The sequence below is a fragment of the Anneissia japonica genome, unplaced genomic scaffold, assembly GCF_011630105.1.
Source record: "Anneissia japonica isolate Jap-2015-1 unplaced genomic scaffold, ASM1163010v1 scaffold287762_len338049_cov154, whole genome shotgun sequence".
Lineage (NCBI taxonomy): Eukaryota > Metazoa > Echinodermata > Crinoidea > Comatulida > Comatulidae > Anneissia > Anneissia japonica.
Window position 1 is genome coordinate 19,103 of NW_022736333.1, and position 23,517 is coordinate 42,619.

General features: G+C 35.2%; 3 protein-coding genes and 1 pseudogene across 3 annotated transcripts in view; 3 read left to right on the forward strand and 1 right to left on the reverse strand.

Moving 5' to 3' along the window:
* Positions 1 to 840: 840 nt before the first annotated feature.
* On the forward strand, positions 841 to 4,923 carry LOC117116749 (transmembrane protein 26-like). Its single transcript, XM_033260845.1, has 3 exons — positions 841 to 1,040; positions 2,559 to 2,718; positions 3,108 to 4,923. The coding sequence occupies exons 1-3, from the start codon at positions 841 to 843 to the stop codon at positions 3,954 to 3,956; spliced, it is 1,209 nt and encodes a 402-aa protein (XP_033116736.1). The 3' UTR covers positions 3,957 to 4,923.
* A 737-nt stretch (positions 4,924 to 5,660) lies between these two features.
* Positions 5,661 to 9,341, forward strand: LOC117116746 (transmembrane protein 26-like). The gene is made up of 3 exons (XM_033260841.1): positions 5,661 to 6,523; positions 6,898 to 7,060; positions 7,728 to 9,341. The coding sequence occupies exons 1-3, from the start codon at positions 6,324 to 6,326 to the stop codon at positions 8,463 to 8,465; spliced, it is 1,101 nt and encodes a 366-aa protein (XP_033116732.1). The 5' UTR covers positions 5,661 to 6,323; the 3' UTR covers positions 8,466 to 9,341.
* A 137-nt stretch (positions 9,342 to 9,478) lies between these two features.
* On the forward strand, positions 9,479 to 13,686 carry LOC117116747 (annotated as a pseudogene).
* A 100-nt stretch (positions 13,687 to 13,786) lies between these two features.
* Positions 13,787 to 23,517, reverse strand: part of LOC117116742 (CD109 antigen-like) — a 41,160-nt gene continuing 31,429 nt past the window's right edge. Inside the window, exons 20-29 of the mRNA XM_033260834.1 lie at positions 22,874 to 23,012; positions 22,496 to 22,672; positions 21,793 to 22,031; positions 20,729 to 20,812; positions 19,814 to 19,994; positions 18,860 to 19,077; positions 18,309 to 18,467; positions 17,274 to 17,446; positions 15,453 to 15,612; positions 13,787 to 13,915 (exon numbers count right to left, since the gene is read on the reverse strand). Coding sequence (XP_033116725.1) covers positions 13,787 to 13,915; positions 15,453 to 15,612; positions 17,274 to 17,446; positions 18,309 to 18,467; positions 18,860 to 19,077; positions 19,814 to 19,994; positions 20,729 to 20,812; positions 21,793 to 22,031; positions 22,496 to 22,672; positions 22,874 to 23,012 — 1,659 coding nt within the window. The remainder of the gene's footprint in view (positions 13,916 to 15,452; positions 15,613 to 17,273; positions 17,447 to 18,308; positions 18,468 to 18,859; positions 19,078 to 19,813; positions 19,995 to 20,728; positions 20,813 to 21,792; positions 22,032 to 22,495; positions 22,673 to 22,873; positions 23,013 to 23,517) is intronic.

Here is a 23,517-nt window from a genome sequence, read left to right on the forward strand (position 1 = left end):
ACCCCAGATTAGCTAACGCCACTGAGCTAACGCCAGTGATGCTTGAATGATTTGACCTCAAGAGATTGACCAATCACGATTGCAATATATTAGCTATTTTGGTCTCTTTTCTGTGCTCTCTATAAATGTAATGGTAAAGGGGTTCCTTTTCTATTGCATTTTACTTAGTTATAATGTATATGATTATTGATTGTGTTTTGTAAGATATTTTAACCATTTAGACTGTCTATTAAAACATACAACATCAACAATGCTAGCTGAAAAATCAAAAGTAAAATTGTTCATTTAAAATACAATAATTATATAGGCCTAAAATCACAGATTTAAAAGTTTTCATGATGCACTGTTAATTTTACTACTGTTAACACGTATTTAAAATTGAAAACTATTCCACACCAGAATCTGACCAATATTACTGCTAGTGTAACGAACGCCGTTTGTGTGAACACTTTGGAATTTTAATCCGTGGATTAGCTTACGCCTGGCGTAAGCCATACGTGTGTGTGAACATAGCCTAAGGGGAAGAATTTCGTCATGTTTAAGAGATTAGCATTCTGACATATAATTGGTTCAATTGTATTGTTTATTTAACCCTTCTGTAATGTCAGGCGGAACGCCTATGTAGTTCTTAGAAATATAATTTAAAAATACATTTCGTAGATGTGCTTCAATGCATCAGGTATATTTACACACAGGCTAATGGTCTTATTTTTACACACGTTTCAGCAGTTGAACTAGATTCAGGTGCTTATAAGAAACACTTCTTTTTGAGCACGAAATAGCTCTTCTACCAGCAAATATCTGATATATATATATAACTTCATCCAAACCCTCTTTAAAATGTCTATGGTGACAAGACACATTATATTGTTAGCCGTGGCTCGAGCGTTGTTTTTAACCCATGCTATTCTGTGTGTTTGGCGGGTCGTAGAACTCACTGGTGATAACTTATATTGGTTGCTTATATTGCTAAACGTTTTGTTGATCATCGAAGGCGTTGTCACAGTTGTACTTGACAAGAAAAAGTTTCAATGGGAATTGTAAGTAGGCCTATCTGTTTTATAAAATCGTTTGTTTAAATTTACCAACATTGTTTCAAGGTGGCAAACACAGTTGCTGAATCTTTAACAAGATGAAAGTGACAACTTAATGGAAGAGGAAGGCCAATCTAAAAATAATGAATCATTCTTTTCGACCTTCCATCTCCTGTCCTGCCCACTTGCATAACATTTGGTGATGTTATGCTAAATTGAATGCACATGGGCCAAAGTTGTTATATTGAATCTAGAGTTTGGTTAGTTTGGTACACTTTCCACCAATAATATGCATTAATTATTACGCTATATTAGAATTTTAATATAGTGTCATTTAATCGACAATGGTGTAGTTATCAGTGGCGCTGTGCATGTTCTAAAAAAAGTGAAATCTAAAATAAAATGATTTATGGACAAGGCTAAAAATATTACTTCATCCAATTTTTATTGGAGGGGTATTTAGCATAAATTTCCTGATTAGTGAAACAAATCGGACTTTCTAAACTTTAGTTACCATTTTAACTAGCCTAAAGTACCTGCTTAGTGAAATATTAATTATGCAAATGAAAAATCAGAATATTCACACAAGTACCAAAAAACAATAGACTCCGTGTTCTTATTACCATCTTGCATTGTGGAAAGTTTGAATCCAATCAGACTTACCAAACTTTAGTTACTGTGGTAACTAGCCTAAATTACCTGATTAGTGAAATATTAATTATGAAAATGAACCATTAGCATATTCATACACACATGCCAAAAACAATAGGCTCCGTCTTCTCATTACCATCTTGCATTCTGCCAAGTTTGAAAACCAATCGGACTTACCAAACTTTAGTTATCGTAGTAACAAACAAATTACCAACAAAGACGACAACATGAAGAACTTAGGAAAAAAGCATAGTTAATTAAACAAATCAACAGTAATGTTGTTAGTCTATGAGTGAGATACTTAACCTGGGTAAACCGATAAATGCAAGTTTCCTTTCAGGAACTTACCTCGAAAATAAGGGAATCGTTCGACCCAAGCCGAATTGCAACGATGTCATGGGCATGGACGATTTCACTATTTTCGAGATAAGTTCCTCCTCCATAAAACTGGCATATAGCGTTTCATTCAGTTAAGTTATTCACGAAATAGACGCTAAAAATTCATTTGGCTGAAGTAGGCAGAACTTATATGGCCAATCCCATAACCCACGAAAGCCCAAACACAAATCTCCATTGGGGTCCTTCTGGTGGTGATTGGACACACCAGGAAAAATCCCTTACTTTTTTCCGAAAAAAAGTGTTAGCTTGCAAATGGGCATTATTTTGCACAGAAAATCGCTTAAATGTCTCAAATAAAACGTATGAATCTTTTAGTCACTTGATCAGCCACTGAAAGGAGTTTCATTAACACACTTTTGCAATACTTGCTACGTAGAAGTGAATGAACTTCAGTATTAAAGAAAATATCACAAAATTTTCATTGATTTTAATGACTTCAGAATCCTGTACTGTATATCTATGTATATCTTACAGATTTTCACCCTGTATTTTCATCTACGTGATAACAGTTATTACTTGTATTTGGCTCTTGGAATTTAACCTATATTTCAAACGAGTGGAGTATGCAGAAATAAATAATGTCACTTGTGGGAAAGGCATAACTTCCAAAAACACAACCATCTCTTTGGAATTTGTAAGTATTTCACCTGAACTTTATCAGCCATGGTTGACTGGTTATTTAAATTGAAAAATGAATATGTATATTTATTTATTATTATTATTATTATTTTTAAAGCAGTAAGTGAATGGTTGTTTCAATGATATATTGTTTGTCTGGCAAAAGAAAAATCGAATTCCTTTAAAATATTGTATATTACAAAATTCAGCAGTAACATTGGTAGTCTGAGTGAGGTACTGACTGACTGACTAATTTACTGGCTGGTAATCAATTAAAGGATTTTAAATATTAAAATGTGTTGTAAATCATTGAACACTGACTTGATTTTGTCTTTTATTAATTTTGTTTTGATCTAGATTTTATCACAGAAAATCATATATAATTTTTTGGTATTTTTTTCTCAGCTCCCTGTTGCGCCTATAAATTTTGATGATCAGGAATGGTCTTTAACCTTGCAACAGGTTTTCCTGTTCATTCTCATTATTGGACGATGGCTTCAACTACTATTGGTCAATATTGGTATGGCCGCTAACATCCTGGAGTTCTTTAGTGAGGGAATGGATATAGAAATGATTGGTTGTTCCAAAATTCTTATGACGATGATCTTATTCATTTGGTCAATGAGTCTAATGCAGTTCCCAATTAATTTAACAATGGAAAAAGAAGAAGAGGCCCAGGTTCTTGAAACAACAGATGTTGGAATGTTGTCAATGTGGAAAAAGTGTACGCAATATACCTACAGAAATACGGATGTGTGTGCAACTGTATTGGCACTAATAATGCAAGACGGGTCTTTTCCTATCATGAGGTTATATTTAATCATAAAGTTCCAGAACATTTCACAGGGGGTGGTCTTCTTCACTGCTAAAAATGTATTGGTTATAGCTTTGCAAATCTATCATTTAATATGTCTTTACCATAAAAGTGTAACAGCATCCAAGGAAAAGCAAAGTTCATCAGATGAGGATCCAGAATCAAATAATATGAAACAACAGTCTAATGAAAATGGCATCAACGCTACATCTACCATCGATGGCGCATTCGGGGTGGCCGATTTGCAAAGTTCATTGGACCAGGATCCTGAATCAAATAATATGAAACAAAAGCCAAGTAAAAGTGACATCAATGATACATCTACCGTCAATTGCGCATCCAAAGCAGTTGATTTGCAAAGTTCATTGGACCAGGATCCTGAATCAAATAATGTGAAACAACAGAAAAATGAGAGTGACATCAATGAAACCTACATGTGAGTCTTCCAAGGATGTGGATGAACTGCAAAGATCATCTGACGGGGACCAAAGGCATAAATGAAAACGGCATCAATGTTACTTCTAGTTAACCTGGAAATTTCTCATAAGTTAAATTTTTCAGGATAGGTCCAAAATTATGAGTAGAATAACTTACTAAAAGTGCTGAAAAATCCTACTGGAGCTTTCCGCAAATTCCAAGATGGCGTCCAAAATGGCCGCCATTTTTATATTTTATATTTTTATATTTTATATATTACATAAATATATTATTATTATAGGATAATAAAAAAATCCCATATAACTGTAAATATTAAAGATAAAGAATTATATTTTCCTATAAATAAAGATATGCTTGATCATAAGATGCATTTGTCTGTTTTGTATTGACAAGGACAATAATCTTATCTCAAAAGAATACAAGCTATTTAGTACGATGCTATTGCAGCCTATATGGTACACGGGCAAGTCGAACTACCGCAATTATAACTACTGCCTTAACATCACAATTACTCTTTGCCCAGGGTTCGATTAATAGAACCAACTCATCTTAGATAAGAACATAAAGCTGGAGGTTCAATAGTCAGCAGAACTACAATATTTAACTTCATTTCATTAATTGCCTTTCATACAATAATACACGCGTCCAGTTCCAAAGTCAGCTTTAATATTGCTCCCTAAAAAATCACTTACCATATTAATTTGAATCGATATTGTTGAAAAGGGTTTTTGAAGGCGAGTTTATTCGAGGAAGGTCTTTATATTTTTTTTTGGTGTAAAATGGATACATATCTCAAATTTCACTGTAAATGTGGAACTGCAATACATAATTACAGTCAAAATGTGTTATTGAGTTATCATTAAGACTTCTAGATCCCATCAAGATTAGAAAAAATGTTAATTCCACTGGAATAGAACATTAATAGAAGGTGTTGATAATGATGTTGCTTCCATTAGATTTGTTTACAATCAATCAAGTAAGGGGGGGGGGGGGGGGGAAGTTTATTTGAGAAAATGATATATGTGAGGGATGTGTTTATACCAAACGAGGCTCTAGAGGGGGCGGTGATTCGAGGGGGCGTATATTCGAATAAATGCAGCATGGTACTAGCTATTCTTACTTCTCCAATATAATAAACAAAAAATTATAATGTACCAGCGTTTAGCTGGTTACAGGGGCGATTCCACAGGGAAAAATGTATAGGAGCCTTGCAAGAAGCATCAATCAGGGGTTAGAGGGTTGGGTGCTTAAAATCTTGTTTAGAAATGCTTGATCATAGATACTGGAAATTATTAGATCATGGAATTTGAATCGAAAATATAGTAGCTTGTTTTGGAGTCATGATCCCCTCTTTCTGCCCAGGCTAGTCCCTGTTTCCAGTGGAACCACCCCTGGGTTATAATGTTCATTAACACAATCACAAACATGTGAAGTTGTTTCAATTATTATTTCAGCTTAATTTTAATGTACATATTAACTGTAAATATTATGTTATTGTATATTGATATATGGCATTGTGTATATATCACAATTTAGCAGAAAGGCTACAACAAAGATGATACAGGTATTACTGAATAAAGTTGAATTAAAATTGAATAATTTGACTGTCTTCTCGGATAAATTCCCATCTTTCCTATTTATTTAAGTTATTATTTTTTTTTCACTTTGGCAGTGGTTTCTCAGGGCAGAGACGATTTTGTGATGCTTTTTACAAGTTATTACCATAAATATTCTCTTTATGTTAATAGTAAAAATTACATCATTCTGATTCGTTCTTCAACAATGGATGCTAAGCCTACCAGTAATAATTCTCCTGAATAAACGGACACTTCCAAAGCAAATATTGACATTTTGGTAATGCTTAAAAAATATAAAGATTGATTGTGTTTCCTGTTGACATTAAACTATGCAACAACGTCTTTTTGTTACATGTGTAAGCACAAGAGTAGGTACCCACTGAGGCATGCTAGATATATTCCAACAATAACAATGTGACCGACCTTGATTTTTTTTTTAGAATAAATTATTATCCTGTTCCTGTTCCTGTAACAGGTTCACTCTACCACACTCAGTTTAAAGATGTACAGCGAAAGATGACTTTGATTAATTATTCCTGAAGACAGCAATCCGACGTGATATATCCGGTTCATCTGCATTGTTTAATTTTTTTTTTGTATTGTCAGATGATGCGATTATGTAAATATATTTCTCAATTTCCAATGTGCTTAACTGAGAATTCAACAGACAGTGAGTATATATCACAGATATAAGTATAATTTAAACACATTCTGAGCCTGAAACAGCTCGGCCAGCAAAAAATAGGTCTAGCAGCAGTCTGTCAAATATACTTCACTCAAACACTCCTAAGTATGCCTTTGGTGTCAAGAACAATTATATTTTTTGGCGTTGCTCGAGCATTCTTTGTGACCCATGCTATGCTGTGTATTTGGCGGGTCGTAGAGGTCACTGGTGAGGATTTATTTTGGTTGCTTACATTGCTGTGTATTTTGTTGAGCATCGAAGCCATTGCCACTCTTCTACTTGCTATGAAAAAGTTTGAATGGCAAGTGTAAGTATCAATTTTTATAAATCATTCAAATCCTCTAAAATTGGAGACGGACTTTTTTCTTTTTTTTCCCTGGCCATGGTAAATATGAGTTTACACAAAAACCAATACAGCTCTGGGTAGATTGACATATTGACTCTCATCTGATTGATCAACAGAGTATCTCTTGATAATGTAATCAATGAATTTAATTTTTTAGTGGGTGACCGTTCAACTTGCTGGCTCCGCCAACGAATAAAAGTTCAACTGATTTGAACACATTTTACAATACTCACATTGTGTGTGGAATCGTGATGTTACTACAGTATTCAAAATGTTAAAACAATTCCATTGATTTCAATAATAATATTATAGTTCTATCTCTGCATTTATTACAGATTTTCACCCTGTATTCTAATCTACATAACAACAGTTATTATTTGCACTTGGATCTTGGAATTTAACCTATATTTCCAGCGACTGGATTATGCAGAAAAACATAACATTGATTGCGGAACGACTGACGTAATGTACCGTAACACATCAATTCCTTTGGGATACGTAAGTGTTTCACCCAGAAGTTTCATATTGGTCATGGCGGTGTGGTCCTGCACATTTACAGTGTCTTCAATACCCACAAAAATTATCTCAAGACGCTCACTTAACCACTAAAAGTATTACAAATATAATAATTAGGTGAACAAGTGCGAAAACAAGGAACGTGGCACTGATTTGTATTGATTTTTTTTACTTCTAGATTATATCACAAAATACAATCATTTCATTTATTTGGTCCGAAGAACAATAAAACAGACAAAAACATAATGACAGATAGAGAGGAAAAATAATAAATCACTGTCTAGCGGCTCTGTGACGCCAATTAGAACATTAATTAGCATAATAGCATCATAATCATTACAAATATATAAATGTAAGTTTAAAAAAAACATCTACTAAGTCATTGCCGTAAAAAGGTAGACCAAATGGCGACGGCAACGACAACAAAAAAATACAAAGATTTGTAGCATAAAACAAATGTTAAAATGTTCTAACAAGTTTGTTCCAGACATCAATAGGAAGTTTATCCCATACTCTTGGAAAGTTATTTGAAACGTGAAATTTAAAACTATTAGTACAGGAGTAGATTGTATAAATTTAAAATGGTCAGTGTATATAGTATTAAAATGGCTAAAATTTTGAATTAACTTTTTCTGTTTTTCTTACTCAGATACCTATTTCGCCAATATATTTGGATGACCAGGAATGGTCCTTAGCATTGCAGCAGGTTTTCTTATTCATTCTCGTTATTGGAAGATGGCTTCTTCCGCAAGGGGGCATAACACGTGATCAGCTTTATGAACTTCTATTGGTCAATATTGGAATGGCCGCTGACATTCTGGAGTTCATTATAGAGGGAATCAATATAAATGTTGTTGGTTGTTCTAGTGGTCTTATAACAATGATATTATTCTTTTGGTCATTTAGTCTAATGCAGTTTACACTCAGTCTGACAGCGGAAAGAGAAAAAGTGGCTCTGGCTTATGATACAACAGACGTCGGAATTTTGTCGAGGTGGACCAAGTGCCCGCACTGTGTCTGCTGCAGTACAGACGTGTGGGCAACGATGGTGACACTGATAATGCAAGATGGTCCATTTGTTATCGTAAGGCTATACCTAATCATAGAGTTTGATGCCATTTCGCAGGGGATGCTCTTTTTCACTGCAAAGAATTTACTGGTTATAGTTGTGCAAATCTATCGTTTAATATTTTTGTACAATAAAAGTGAAACAGAAAATGAGTTATCCAAGGCAAAGCAAGATTTATCTGACCGGGATCCGGAATCGGATAATGCGAAACAACAGCCAAATAAAAGCGAGATCAATGTTGCTGCTAGAGTCACTGACGATTCCATGAAGATTAATGAATTGGGCTCGGTGAATAAAAACTTTTCATATAAAATCTAGACATTTACAGCCGGCATGCCCCATCCCCACCAAAACTAAATCACTGTCTAGTGGCTCTGTGATGTCAATGAGAACATTAATAATAGCATAAAAGCGTCATAATCATTACAAATATTTAAATGTAAATAAAAAAAAACATCTAGGCCTACTAAGTCATTGCCAAAAAGTAGACATATTGGCGACGACAACAACAAAAATACAAAGATTTGTAGCATAAAACTGGGGGAGCATATTCATTTTTTTAGCCCCTATATATGCTCCTTTAAAAAAAAAATTTAAAAATTCTTGGTATTTTGGTTATGCTTTAAAAAAATAAAGATAGTTTATGTTTGCTGCTGGCATTAATTGACACATACTAGAAGCCTTGAAATGGGGGTGCTGATGGGTGGGGGGGCTGGCGAAAGTGAAGTGGGGGGGGGGCTCGGTGTTCATTTGAGGGTGATAAGGTGATTTTAACTACTAACTTGCAAGTGATTCTTGGCGACTGGAGGAGCACAAGTCACTTTTGGAGGGGGCGTGCGCCTTCCCCTAGATACGTACACCACTGACTATAATACCTCATGGGTGACAGCCTAGTATGCATTTTGTTAGTGTAAGCAAAAGAGCAGGTACTAAATCTGTGGTATACTGTACGTTAGATATATTTCCAACCATAGTAATGTGACTGTCCTCGCTTGGATTTCTTTATAATAACCAATATTACTGTACCTAACAGGTTATTCTATCACTCTTATTTTCAAGTGTACAACAAAAAGGTAATTTTGAATGACTTTCTAAAGACATTTCAGTCTGTGATACTTGCTTGGTTGATTCAATTGTTTCGTGTTTATTTTTACCAGGCGATACCTTAATAAATATACTTTATATAGCCCTATACATTTCAATGTGCTTCACTGCATCCAAAATATGAGGGGGCGTAGAAAAAACTGATTAAAAATAGATATGACTTTAAGCACATTTAAAATTTGACGCCCTCGTACGCATAGATGACGTCACGCATGACTGACACATTGAATACTTTATTGTATCTATTCCAGGCCAAGATGAAGCGTTCATGCTATAGCTCTTGGCAATTTTGAGAAATCATGTTAACAGAAATGGGGGAGAAAGAAAGAAGAATAAGAAAGCAGATGATGATGTTGAACCTCACAATAATTGGTGATCCACTCGTGAAGCTTATCACCAATAAAGCACTTTTTTAGAAAAACATGATGAAATTGATGTATGTCATCAGGCAAGAATATTTTCCAGTTAATAATAAGAATCTGAATGTAGTTGTTTTTATTGGCAAATTTATAGATTGTGATTTCTTTTCAATCCAGTTCAATTGTTTTCTATTTTTTTTATCCTGCTCTGTAATAACAACATGTCACGGAAATTTCGGGTATTTCAGTATACAGTTCCAAGGTAGGTTTCGAAAGGTGGAAATATTTTCAGCAAGCTCAATCTCATACTACCATATCTCAGAGCCACGATGGGACAAGTGAGACTATCTGCTTTCTTTGGCACTCCTTTTGAGCACAATGAAGCAGACAACATTAACTTTGATCATGTTATTAACTAATATTTGCTGATGCAAAAGCACGCAAAATGCAGTTGAGAGTTTAAACAATGTTACAATCAGCAACTTACAAGACTCTACTACCGGTATTAGATAAATTTAGAGAATAAGAATACTAAACTGTATGCAATAAGTGCAACAGCCTTACACAACTTAGGATAATGGTAAAGTTGTATACAAAGTTGCGAAAAATCGAAATGCAGTTTCAGTAGTAAGAAAGAACCTACTATCATAATAATAGTTATTCGGGTTTAAATAATGTTTACAGTGCATGGTATGGACGTATGGTACGTACATACTTAAAGCCTATACAATCAATATCAATTTATTTGACAGTATTATAATTATAATTTGTGGGGGGGGGGGATTTTCTACTCTTGCCCTGGGCAACAAAACTTCTAGCTACGCCCCTGGTATAAAGTGCTATAACAATCTACCTACATTACGTTACATACACTTAAATAAGGAATGTTCAAATGAAAAAATTACCTTACAAATGTTTTACAGCACAGTTCACAAGCATATAAGGCAAGAATGAGCTTATAAATCTGAAAATTTTTAATTTGATAGCAGAAATAAGCCTGACTCGTTAAAAAAATATCACTGTATAGTGGGTATCATCTTTATTTGTTCTGTTTTTTTTAAGACTGTCTTATTAGAAATGTCACTAATGCATTCCATATCAGAAACTTTTATCTGCATTTATTACAGATTTTCACCTTGCATTCTAATCTACATAATCACAGTAATTGCTTGTACTTGGCTCTTGGAATTTAACCTATATTTCCAGAGATTGAATTACACAGAAAAAAATAACGTTGAATGTGGAAGTGACGTAATTTACGGTAAAAGTTCTATTCCTTTGGGATACGCAAGTATTTCACTCAGAAGTTTCATATTGGTGATGTTAGGTCCTACACATTTATAAGTGCATTCCACAATAAAAGAAATGTCTCAAGGTACTTTTAAACCACTATAAAATAAAAATCTCCAAGAGTGTATATCTTCACCCACATCATAATTCTTCACTGAATAAAATTCCCACATCTGAAATATTTAGGTGTGGGATGTTCCACTTTAAGAGTCCCAACATCCACACCCTACTCTGTCACCTAAATTATTATTCCTTTTAGGTCTGGGATGGTAGAATTCTAAATGACCCACAAATCCATTCCTGAATCTGGATCGTCACCAAAAGTTAATAATTTTCTTTTTTAATTTTCCTTTGTAAATTTTTCAAAAGGTTTCATCAGTTTTTTTGGAATATCTGGTCTGGAACATTTCCCTTTGAATGGTCCTCATGTCCACACCCTACTCCTGACTGTCTCTAAAATTTAATCATTTTTTATTGGACCAACCAATTGTAATTTTTTAGATATTTTTTCTTGCACTTTTAATGACCCAAATTCAAACCAAAATCTGGATAGTCACCTAAATTTTAAAAAAATTTCTTTCTTGTAACTTGGTTAAAATTTCCAAAAGTTTCATTCAGATCAGTTGATCATCAGTTTTTGGGATATCTGGTCTAGGACATTTCCCAATGTTAATAATTTCTTCCTTGTAATTGGTTAACTCTTCCAGAAAGTTACATTCAGATCAGATGATCAGGTTTTGGAATATCAAGTGTGGGTTGTTTCCCTTTAAATGGTCCCCACATTCACACCCCACTCCAAATTTTCACTAACAATGTTTATTTTTTTTTCTGCTACTGCTAAGAAAATCCAGCAATCATTTAATTTAGATGAAGTGCAAAAAGTGAAGTGGAGGAAAGTGGAACTGACTTGTTTTGATTTTTTTTCTCATCTGGATTATGTCACAGAACACAATTATGTATCTTTTGCCATCTTTTTCCCCAGATACCTATTTCGCCTAAATATTTAGATGACCAGGAATGGTTCTTAGCTTTGCAGGAGCTTTTTATATTTTTTCTCGTCATTGGAAGATGGCTTCTGCCGCAAGGGGACTTAACACTTGATCAGCTTTATGAACTTCTATTGGTCAATATTGGAATGGCTGCTGATATCTTGGAGTTTATTTGTGAGGGAATCGGTATAGATATTGTTGGCTGTTCTAATGGTCTTATAGCAATGATCTTAATCTTGTGGTCATGGAGTCTAATGCAGTTCCCACTTAATCTAACAGCAGAAATAAGAGGCTGAGGCTCATCATACAACAGGCGGAATTTTGTCGAGGTGCCCACAACATGTCTGCTCTAGTACAGATGTGAGGGCAACCATGGTGATACTAATAATGCAAGACGTTCCATTTTGTGTCGCGAGGCTATACCTAATCATAAAGTACAAAGTCATTTCGCAGGGAATTCTTTTCTTTACTGCTAAAAATTTACTGGTTATAGCTCTGCAATGCTGTCTTTTAAGATCAAAATTAAAATCGGAAAAAAACCCAGTAAATAAGTTACCCAAAACAAATAATGGGGAACAGCAGCCTAATAATGAAAATGACATCAATGATGCACCTGCCCTCAATGGTGCAGCCGAGGCGGTTGAAATGCAAAGTTCATCGGGCTAGGGTCAAGAACAGCCAAAAAATTGACATCAATGATACATCTGCCATCGGTGGTGTATCCGAGGTGGTTGATTTGCACAGTTCACTGGACCAGGATTCGGAATCAAATAATGTGAAACAACAGCCAAGTGAAAATGACATCAATGTAACATCTATAGTTGATGTGGATTGTAAGGAGATTAATGCATTGGGCTTGGAGAATCAGGCCTTTTCATCTGATCCATAGCCATTTACAGCATCATCTTCCAGGAATTCTTTCTATAGCAGTTAAAAAGGACTGTCTGTATGTAATTGAGATATATATATTTTAATATTTAAACTGGGAAATAAAGGTATAAAAAGGGTGGTTATGCCCTTTCCCAACAAGCTTTTAAATATTCAAAAATCTGTATCTCATTTGTCAAACATGCTTTTTGTGTCTTCGAAAAATAAGTAAGCTCCCAAAAGGTAACTTGATATTATGCAGTACCAATTCATAATCTATTAATCCAGCAGATACCAATGACTCCTAAAATAGATACTTCTTTAAATTTGTACAGTTAATTCAAATACGAATTTTTGTTTTATTTCTTCATGTATGTCAATTTTCTTACAAGCTGTGTTTTAATTTTAAATAGAGTTGGAGGATGTATTTTCCCCCTGTAAAATACTTTAGCATTTTAGCTGCAATTATTCCCATATTATTTCTTTCAACTTTGGTGACTGATTGTTTTAGATGTACAAGATCTGCATCAAATATTATCACCATTTTGCATGTCTCATCAGTTTATGTATTTGCTGTCGTGTATTGATTTTTAAAATATTTTTAAAATTTTAAGAGCCTGATGGTTTTAATGTCTGTTCCAAGTTTTCTCTTGCCTTTTATAATGTCTCTTTTTTAGAATCTGTAAAATTGTTACAATTCAGTCTTTCATATTGCAATTACAATTATTTTTGAATAAAATACCTTGAATGAATGAATGAATGAATATAGTTTTAAAATAAAGTTTTACATCTTGGTTTTAACTCTTGCTTCGTTGTGCCATATTAATATTGAATACTATTATTTTTTGTTACAGTGGGTATAGGTATCCGACACTACAGTTTTCTAAATGTTTTGGTATAGTTAATGATAGTGATATTTTGGACAATAAAGTAAACACTGTGGTTAAATGTTTGTATGTTGACGTTGATTTAATCTACATTAGCATTCAATAAATTGACTTTCATATAGACTGTGCCAGGCCTCAAATTATTAGGCGGCCACCGCGGTCATTGCCGTCAGTGCCTTCCGAGTTGGCCTTGATGCTCCTGAAAATGAAGCACGACGATGGCCACTACTTGCCTGCCCTTTTGCTGCCTTGGCCTCGGTGCCCTCACGACGCTTAATATAGATCGTTTGACACATAAAATACAACTAAATAAGAACATTCAACTCTTGAAAGAAAACATGAAAGCCAAAAATGTAGGTCGCCTAGGCTAGCCTAGGCCTAGATAAGGTTGCAGTGACAGAACTTGTGAGAATTGCCGTACGTGTGTTGATACAAACTGTTTTTGCGATTACCGTTGTGTGTGCATGCGTCTGATTCAGTACGTTCGAGAACGTAAACATGTGCTTGCTGTGCAGCTAGCTTTGGGCGATCTGACGTCATCGCAACTCAAGCGTGTGAAATTAACCTAATTGGTTGACACTCGACTAATGATGACTGCCAGTTTAGAGGTGTGGCCTCCTCTCCGATGACGACGTACTGAGCAACAACAGCATGATTGAACTTCTTGAACTTTTTGACTGTTTTGTTTACAATAACCGACCGCCCACATAAAAACTAAAAGTATATTCCAACATTGAATCGATAATTAATTAATACTCTAAACAAAGTCATTTTACAATTGACAACGATGGCTTGGGTAGGCCTAGCTTGGCTACGCCTAGCTTGGTAGCTTGGCTATGAATCAAGGCACTCGATCAAATCAAATTTTGCCTTTGTGCCCTTTTATATTTGAAATTTTAGCCTAGTGCCTTTCCATTTGGCCTTGGTGCCTTTCAAAATCATGTCATACCGGAGGCCATTTGGCCTTGCCCATAAAATCCCCAAATTCGAGGCCTGCTGGGCCTATCTTTACCTTTACAGTAAGTGAACCAACTTCAAAGACATGTTCTCCCAAAGCCACGAATCCTTTCCCAATGACTGTTTCCCTATTAAATGTACAAACAATCTCCAGTGTCCAGTGGAAGGCAAATAAGCATCAAGTTTACCCAATAAACCTTTCTGCTAAGCTTGTCCCTAGGATATTGTTGCAAAGTTCCCACAAAATGACAGTGTAAATCTAGGCACACACATGCATTTGTGGGATAACATGTGGGATTGTGTGTGACAAGTGAGTAGCGTTCTGATTGGCGAGTTGAAAATTCAATTGACATTCTGAAAATGTCCAAATGCATTTTGAAGGTTTTTGAATGTGATACAATGCTTTGTTAGGGCATTCAGTTTCATCCCCTATTTTTACTTATGATTTTTTTTTTATTTCCCCTTTAGTATCATATACCTTAGTGGCTTTCAGCCAGGTAATTGGCAAGTTATATATTAAAGGTAAGGCCAAGAATATATTCCACCCAAAATTCTTGTCCTGATATGATCTATTAGTAAAAATATTATGGGGAAAATATTTAAAATAGGATTTGAAAATGTAAAATTAATTTTAGTTATAATAGCACCTTACAATTACAAGAAACCCAAAGCTTGTGGTCAGGGTTTTAAAACTTTTCTTGTGTCCAAAATGTGTATCTGGTGAGGTTGACCACTCCTGCGCTGATTATAGCAGCAACACTTACGCATGTGGACCCAATGACAAGGGACAGAAGCACTTCGTATCTTAGAAGAAGCTGTTACATAAATAAACAAATAAAAAAATGCTGTTACCTGGTCAAGATAGAGGTTGACATGTCTTGCTTGCAACTCGTACTGTTGCAGAGGACCAACATTTAAGAGCTCCTCTTTCAATTTATCCTCGTTCACATCAAATCCTGATGGTATACCAACTTCAATGATTGACATTCCACTTTCCTCCTGCCTCAGATACCTAATGAAAATGAGAGCAAATATTAAGATTTTGCTTGACTGTAACTCCCTAACACTAGAAAAAGAATGCAACATGATATTATATACGCCCCTTTTGAAAAACCATGAAACACATTAACAAACGGTTGTAAACAAAGTACTGATGTTGTCTGGGCAGGATGCTAAGATGGCTCCAGGATTGTATTGGTAATGTTTCATTGTTTGGAATACTGCTAATCAGGCATAAGTTGCTTTGTTTATGGGGTCTTCCAAGGGCGGTCCTCGGACCATTTTCAGCCCATCGGGCATAAGTTGCTTTGTTTATGGCAAGGGTTCTCCAAGGGCGGTCCTCGGACCATTTTCAGGCCATCAGGCGTAATTTGCTTTGTTTTGGCAAGGGTTCTCCAAGGGCGGTCCTCGGACCATTTTCAGGCCATCAGGCGTAAGTTGCTTTGTTTTGGCAAGGGTTCTCCAAGGGCAGTCCACGGACCATTCTCAGCCCACAAGTATATGTTATCTGTTAGGAGGCCTTGTTTTCTAAAACTAATAATTTGCAATCAATCAAATAGGAAGAAATATGACAGCACAAGCAACAGAATTAAAAATCGTGTTTAGGCGCAACCCACGTTTACAGACAGCTATGAGTATTTAGTAAGATATTGGGTAAAACATTATTACGGATTGCACCATTGACAATACATTACCAAATTATTTTTCATGTTGGAGTGGCCAGCCACACTCCCTTCTAGACGACCCTAGATCTCTTTGTGACTTTGTTCTCCCGTGATCATTGGTTTATGAGTTTTCAAAATAAGGCTTCTGGTGCAGATTTAGAGGGGGGCGTGGCTGGACCTACCCCCATCCCCCTTTTGAAAGTAAAAAAGAATAAGTAACACGAGGCATAGCTTCCTTTTAGAAAAAAATGGTCCAAAAAGCTGTCATTGAGCTGTCTCATATTACAGTAGTTTACTTGACATTTAATAGGCCTTAGCCCTGATAAGGTGTCACAATACAGAGGTGTCATGGTACGGAATAGTGCAAACTGCTGGCATTTTGGTATTCCCTGGCCTTGGTTAGTATAATAAACCAAGTTCAACAAGCAGAACCTTTCCAAGTAGGTAGTGATTACATGAAGCATGAGATTACCCTAATTTTTGCTAAAAACTGGGTGATATGGACTGAAACTGCTAAGTGAGGATAATGCAGCATGAAGAAAACAAAATTATTGATCACCCAAAACTCCTCTGAGGTTACTTCTGGGCATCTAGAAAAAAAAAATTTCCCCTAGGCTGGTGATTGTCTCTTGATTGTCCCCCCGCTCCCCTTTTGGACATCTCTGGATCTGTCCCTGTCCTTCACAACTCAGTTGGTAGAACATCCGAATGGTAACTGGAGGGCCTTGTATGTTCAATTCTTGATAAGGACAATAAATTTTTCTGAAAAAATATAGGACTTATATTCATCACTAGAGGAAGTGTTTGGCAATACCAAAGTTACTTTTAATATCGATATAATATAAAAGCAATCTGTTCCAAGGAAACTGATTTAAAACTAACTATTGACAATTGCTGTCCAACTGCTAAGGAACCTGAGGTCAATTTAATTCTGCTGTTTATAGAGTAACATTTGCCAAATTAAATATTTTGAACTACTCGCAACGTTGAAGAAACCATTTACACTTACTGCCCACAAACTTCGACCTGGATGCTGTTTAAGTCATCGTTGGTCACTGTTACCATGACATCAAATGCTGGCACCTGGTCAACCTCCTCCACGTTGTAGGAAACTGTGAACTGTACCAAAACAGAACCACTGCCGGATACTGATACATTAATGGAGCCAGTTGTCACAGGAACCTAGAAAAGGAAAATGTTTCTTTGGAAAAACATCTAAGGAAATACAATAGTGATGAAACCATGATGCAACAAACCAGAGATAACCTTCTTTTGTGTTCTTGCAAGGCCCAGGGGTCCTACTGTAGGGTGGAAGAAGCCACTTATGCAGTAATAACACATTTAACTTTCTTTTACGGCGCCCATCATCATTTGACTTCCCGGAGAAAACTGATAATATAACTGTAAAAACATATAAATATAATGAATTTGCGGGAGATGGGTTAGCGTTTTTGCATTCATGCAAGAGTGTAAAATGCCAACATAATTTCCACTCGCTAGTTTTCCCATCCAACCACTTAACTTTGCCAGATAACACCAGCACTTTAAAGAACCCAGTACATCTTTCGAGATGAGTAGGGGGTTACCCCGGTGTATTGGTTCATTTGGCCCCTGTCGTGGACAGATGAAAGTGCACCGGTTTACTGGCTGCTGAAGACAAGAAGTGACCCTTAGGGGAGGAGAAAGTTATTGTAAAGTGCAACATCTAGTCCCGAGCGCATAGAGACCATGTATTATGCGCTATATATTGTCTCCAACCATTACCATTACCATTACCATTATTACTCTCGTCTACCACAGATTAAAATCGCAACAAATTTAACAGGCACTGATTAGCTAAGATCAGTCAACATAGTCACAGGAGGCCTAGTACCATTTGACCACCCGTTCCAATACATTTTTTTGTGTCTGATTTTATCTGAATGGGCTTGTTGGTTGCAAAAGGGAGTCCTCTGTTTTGGATTACTACCGAATATATCACAACCGATCAGTCTATTCTGAATAGAGTATAATATGTAACATATATTATACAGTATATAATTACCTCCAATTGTTGGAAAACAAGAGCATTGTCACTGTTGATAGTTATAGTCTGCTTGAAAGAGGGATCTTCTGTTGCTGTTACAGCTATTGTAATTTCCCCTCTGTTCACGTTTATTTCACTAGCATAGGAGGATAGAGCCTGCAGAGCTACAACAGTATCCTGATTTAAGAAATAGTAATTAATGATTGTGAGAAACTCCATTGTTTAATCTACTCTATAAATTTCAGTGCAAATTTGTGCTATTTACTACAACTGTCTTTCTGTAGAAATCATTTACAAATTAATAATATTAATGTACAGACAAAAATATAGATATTCAAACAATTCTTCAGGAGCACACAAAAAATAATTAAATTAAGATTTATATGACGGATATACAGATACAATTTAAGTATTTAATGAAGAAAAATGTTGTCGTAGTTCAAACTTACTGTATCAGAAAATGGTTACTAACATAAATCATAAGTCAAAATTGCACTCCCTACTATTCTAGCTAAGTTCAACTTGTAACCAAATCATAATTTAAAAATAGGGTCATAAAAGGATCATACCTGTGTTGAAGAATATCCACCAAGTTCGCTTCGTTGTTTAGTCAACCATTTTGAAATAGACGACCCTGCCAATACATCATCACGAGCCAGATAAACAAGAAGTCCGTAGGCTGTCATTTCAATATCAGAAGAGGGTGGTTTATAATAAGGTCGAAACCAACCCAAACTTTGGTCATCATCTACAGTTACCTCTTGACGGCTCCAATGTTTCATACCAACTATAAAAGCAATAACAAATAAAATTATATACTGTAAAACCTTAAATAGAAGCCTATTGGGCTTAATCTCGAGAAGAAGCCCATCTCAAATTGAAGCCCCCTCTTTAGTTTGCAAAATAGCCTCGAAAAGAAGCCCATGAGCTTCCTTTCAAGATGTAGAATGGGCTTCTAATTTCAAAGAAACAAAATAAATTAGAAACATGCTTGGTTTATACAGCAGTTTATATGATTTAATGATGGTTAATACACTGCATGATACAGCTAAAGGTAAAGGTAGTAGAATAACCCATAACTTGCCCTCCATTTTAGGTATGTATCCAAGAAGACTTATAGTTCTACCAACCTAACAGATTGACATTACAGTGGCCTTATTTCTTGATTTATAATAATAATTCCCAAAAATTTACAGTATTCATTTTGAAAAGAAGCCCCTCTCTTACTTTTTAAAGGCAGCCCCCAAAAAAGAATCCTATCTTGAAAAGAAGCCAATCCAATGTTTACAAAAAAAAAAAAAGAAACCCAGGGCTTCTATTCAAGGTTTTATGGTATTTCATTATTTTTTTTTTCTTCAGTGAGACATCAATTCTAAATGATATGCCTGTATTTCTACATAAAACCATGAAATAGTTTTAAAAAGATTTAAAAGGCCAAAATTATATATATATAACTATATGTAAACATTTACACAATAAAATCATCTGGGTCAATGAGAGTGTAGCTACCTAAAAACTGTTACCTTCAACGATTGCCAGTTCCTCTAATTCAGCAAGGAACAAGTCTTTATTTGGATGTTTGCTTAATGTGAGGGCATAAGTTGTGATAGCCATTACATACGGGTCAGATTCGAAGGTGGACAACTGTGAGTTAATGTAGGATGCCGCACTATCAACTGAAATGTTGAGTAAATTCAAAGTAGTCTGCAATGAAAAAATACATTTACTATACCTGTGATTATTAAGCTGGAACAATTTGGAACTAAATATCTAGCATTATTTATATACAAATCACTAGTATAATTACCATACCCATTTCATGTGCAATTCAGCACTTAGTGAAGCTGCGAGTCATGGATTATTCCTACATTTATCTTTTATAATAAATACTTTATCATAAATGAACAAGTTGTTGTAATCTCGAAAGCTCCGATGAGGGCAGTAATAATAGAGGCAGTAGAGCTAAAAAAGATCTATTAATCAATCAGCCTCATGAGGGCAGTATAATAGAGGCAGTAGATCTAAAAAAGATATGTTATTAATTAATCGAGTGTTTCGAGAGCTCCTTACGAGGGCAGTATAATAGAGGCAGTAGAGCTAAAAAAGATCTATTAATCAATCAACTAGTAATCAATCAGCCAAGTGTTTCTAGAACTCCTCACGAGGGCAGTATATTAGAGACAGCAGAGCTAAAAAAGATCTATTAATCAATCAACTAGTAATCAATCAGCCTCATGAGGGCAGTATAAATAGAGGCAGTAGATCTAAAAAGATCGATTACTCAATCAGCCGAGTGTGTCTGGAGCTTCCCATCAGAGCAAAACAACTTTAGCTCTGTCCACTTTTAGCAAAGCTTATGTGACAAATAAATGATATAATATGACATACAGTAATCGTGCCCACACATACATCACACAAATGACATCAGACTTCAGTACCTGTGAGAACCCATTTCCATGCTTTGCTTCTTGCAAGGCCACCAACACATATGCTGTAAGGGTAACTGGACCAGATACACCTCCCTAAAAGAATACAATATTACTTAAAATATACCAACTTTAAAAAAAAAATAAATCAAATGAAAAAAAAACAAAAAAACGTGTATATTACAAATATCCTGTTTGTTTTTATATATCTTGTTTAATTTTGAGAATCAAAGAATTTTATTCTTGTATTTGATTTAACACTGAGGGCCACACCAAAACTTTAATGTTTACTGTGTGCTTCATGCACTACTTTTATATCACTTTATTCTCAGTTTTAATGTTACTTTTTACAGACGATCGGTGTTGGGCTGTAAAAAAAACAAGATGTTTTCTAGCCAAAGATGGTTCATGAGCCGCAAAAATATCACTGTCCTGTGTTTTATGGTATATTTTTTATTAAAACTTGGTCTATTGTGAAATTGCATTAATTTCATGTAAACATAGGCTTACTGTATATATAAATCTACATTAACAACATAAAAATAATTAATACAAATTAATAATTTATTTCAGATCAATTTCAAAGACATTTCAGATATTAGCCTTGTTTACACGGAGATCACCGTGATGATCGCGTTTATCCGTTGATATATGTGTTAGGTGACCGTCTAAATGGAGTTAGTAACTCCACATAATGGATCAGTAACCGCGATGATCTATGCCGTTACCTCTGCATCACAGCAGTGTTAACATAGATCATCGGCCTGATCTTTATGCAAATTAGCTGTTGTTTGACCTGTGTGAGTCGTCGCTGGAAGTTGCTGTTGATAAAACAACGTGAATACCATTATTATTATTTGAAAAAATTATGTTTTCATCCATTACATACATTAAAAAAAAATTTTGACAGAGGGTTTTAAAATGAACAGCAATGCCGCATTTTTTTCAGGTCAGTTTTAATCACATGACTTGCTGGTACAAGCGATAATGTTTTTATTGTGTAAACACACTACTGAAGATCATCGGTGTTATGTAACTGATAGCAAATGGCCGTGTAAACAAGGCTATTGTCTAACCTGCATATTTCGGTTACAGATCTTTCCTGGTTCCCGGAATGATCCATCTTCATTCTGCTGCGTCAGTAACCAATTAACAGCTTTCTCTACAAGTTTGTAATCAATAAAAATGTACTCCTGAGCCTGGACAAATGATTTCACCACAAAGGCTGTCAACCAGGTACTGCCAGAGGGATCACGGTCACCAAAGGCACTGAAAGAACCATCCTTGTGCTGGTAAGTGAGCTCTCTTTGGTAGCCTGGAAAAAATGAATAACAGTGGAGCTGTAGCTGGTTGTCATACTGCCCTCTTTGTGGTGAACAAGACTTGCTGGTTATAGTGCATACTAGCTCAGAATGACATAATTAATGCAATGGTGTAGTTCGGGCCATACTATTCTGGGGGATGGGTTCGGTTAGAGCCCAGTAGGGTATGGGGAAAAATCCTTCCATAGCTTTGTTGATTTTTACATATTTTAAGTTTCAATTTGAAGTTTTTACTCCTTAAAAAGAATATTGAAAATTGATGAATTAATACATCAAAAAACAACTATCAATAATTGTATGCAGTACAAGTTGATCAAGATGGAGAATTGAGAAGGGGCATGTTATAATATTATAATACCATACTTCTCTCTTTCCCAAGATCCCTGAATCTCCTTGGTATGTAGAAATACATTATGCAGTTTTGACGTGATAAATGAAAAATCGGATGTGAATTTACCAATGTTCATATAGCGGAGAGCCTTTTCCTTTATCTCAAGATTATTCTGGTTTGTGTTCTTGAGGTAATCATAGATGAAGACATCTGGAGCGAAGCCTAACATGTTCTGCTCCCCACAGCCTGAGGGCAAACGCAACAGCTTATCTAACCCGCTCATAGTTGGACCCATTATGTCACCTAAAAAAACACCAAAAGATCAATAAAAATAACACTAAAATACAGAAAAGGATTGCAAAGATTATAACAATTTTGTAATTAAATGTAATTGCATAGTAGACAGTTCTTACGGCCCCAAGTAAATACTAGTCCTCTTCTCTCGGCTTTATAAAATTGATTTGAAGATTGAACTTCTAATGTAAGGAATATCATTTTTCTCACCTGTTGCTGAGAGTACCACACGAACAGAGCCCTCAACAAGACCCGCAGGTGGAAGTTCAATTGGGAATGATTTATTAAAAATGTCGCCTGATAAATTGATGAGATCTGGATCAGTGTAGGAATTCATAACACCCTCAGGCTGGCAAAAAACAACATTTTTTTTGTCAAAACAAAAAATGATATGTTGAAGTTATCAAAATACACAACAAAATATATTACAAGATACAAGAAGTTGTGTTAGTCCTCATGTAAATACATACAAAGAAATTTTGTTGTACAGATTTTCAAATTAAAAACGTAACATTTCGATAGATGCAAAAATAAATTTGTAAAGGATGTCCAGTGTATTAAAACAGCAAGACTGAGTAAAAAACGTAAGATTAAAATTTGTATTACACAAACACTCACTATACAAAGTTCATTTCTATATATATTTTCTTCTAGTTTATAATTTACTTTTATTCACATTAAATATAACCTAAACTCATATTATTGATTCAATCCAACTGAAATTGTTGTTTTGGTAGCACCCCACCACCTCCCCTCACCCTACAAAATACATCCTGGATGCACTACTATAAACGACTTATTCAATGTTTTAATATTTACAGGAATTTCTGCAGAATTTATGAAAGATTATAACA

Bases quoted from the DNA above. Each gene is read 5' to 3' on its own strand.
- LOC117116749 (XM_033260845.1), top strand. From the start codon at position 841: ATGTCTATGGTGACAAGACACATTATATTGTTAGCCGTGGCTCGAGCG. The intron at 1,041-2,558 runs GTAAGTAGGCCT...TATATCTTACAG, and splicing joins AAAAAGTTTCAATGGGAATT to ATTTTCACCCTGTATTTTCA. The intron at 2,719-3,107 runs GTAAGTATTTCA...TTTTTTTCTCAG, and splicing joins CAACCATCTCTTTGGAATTT to CTCCCTGTTGCGCCTATAAA.
- LOC117116746 (XM_033260841.1), top strand. From the start codon at position 6,324: ATGCCTTTGGTGTCAAGAACAATTATATTTTTTGGCGTTGCTCGAGCA. The intron at 6,524-6,897 runs GTAAGTATCAAT...CATTTATTACAG, and splicing joins AAAAAGTTTGAATGGCAAGT to ATTTTCACCCTGTATTCTAA. The intron at 7,061-7,727 runs GTAAGTGTTTCA...TTTCTTACTCAG, and splicing joins CATCAATTCCTTTGGGATAC to ATACCTATTTCGCCAATATA.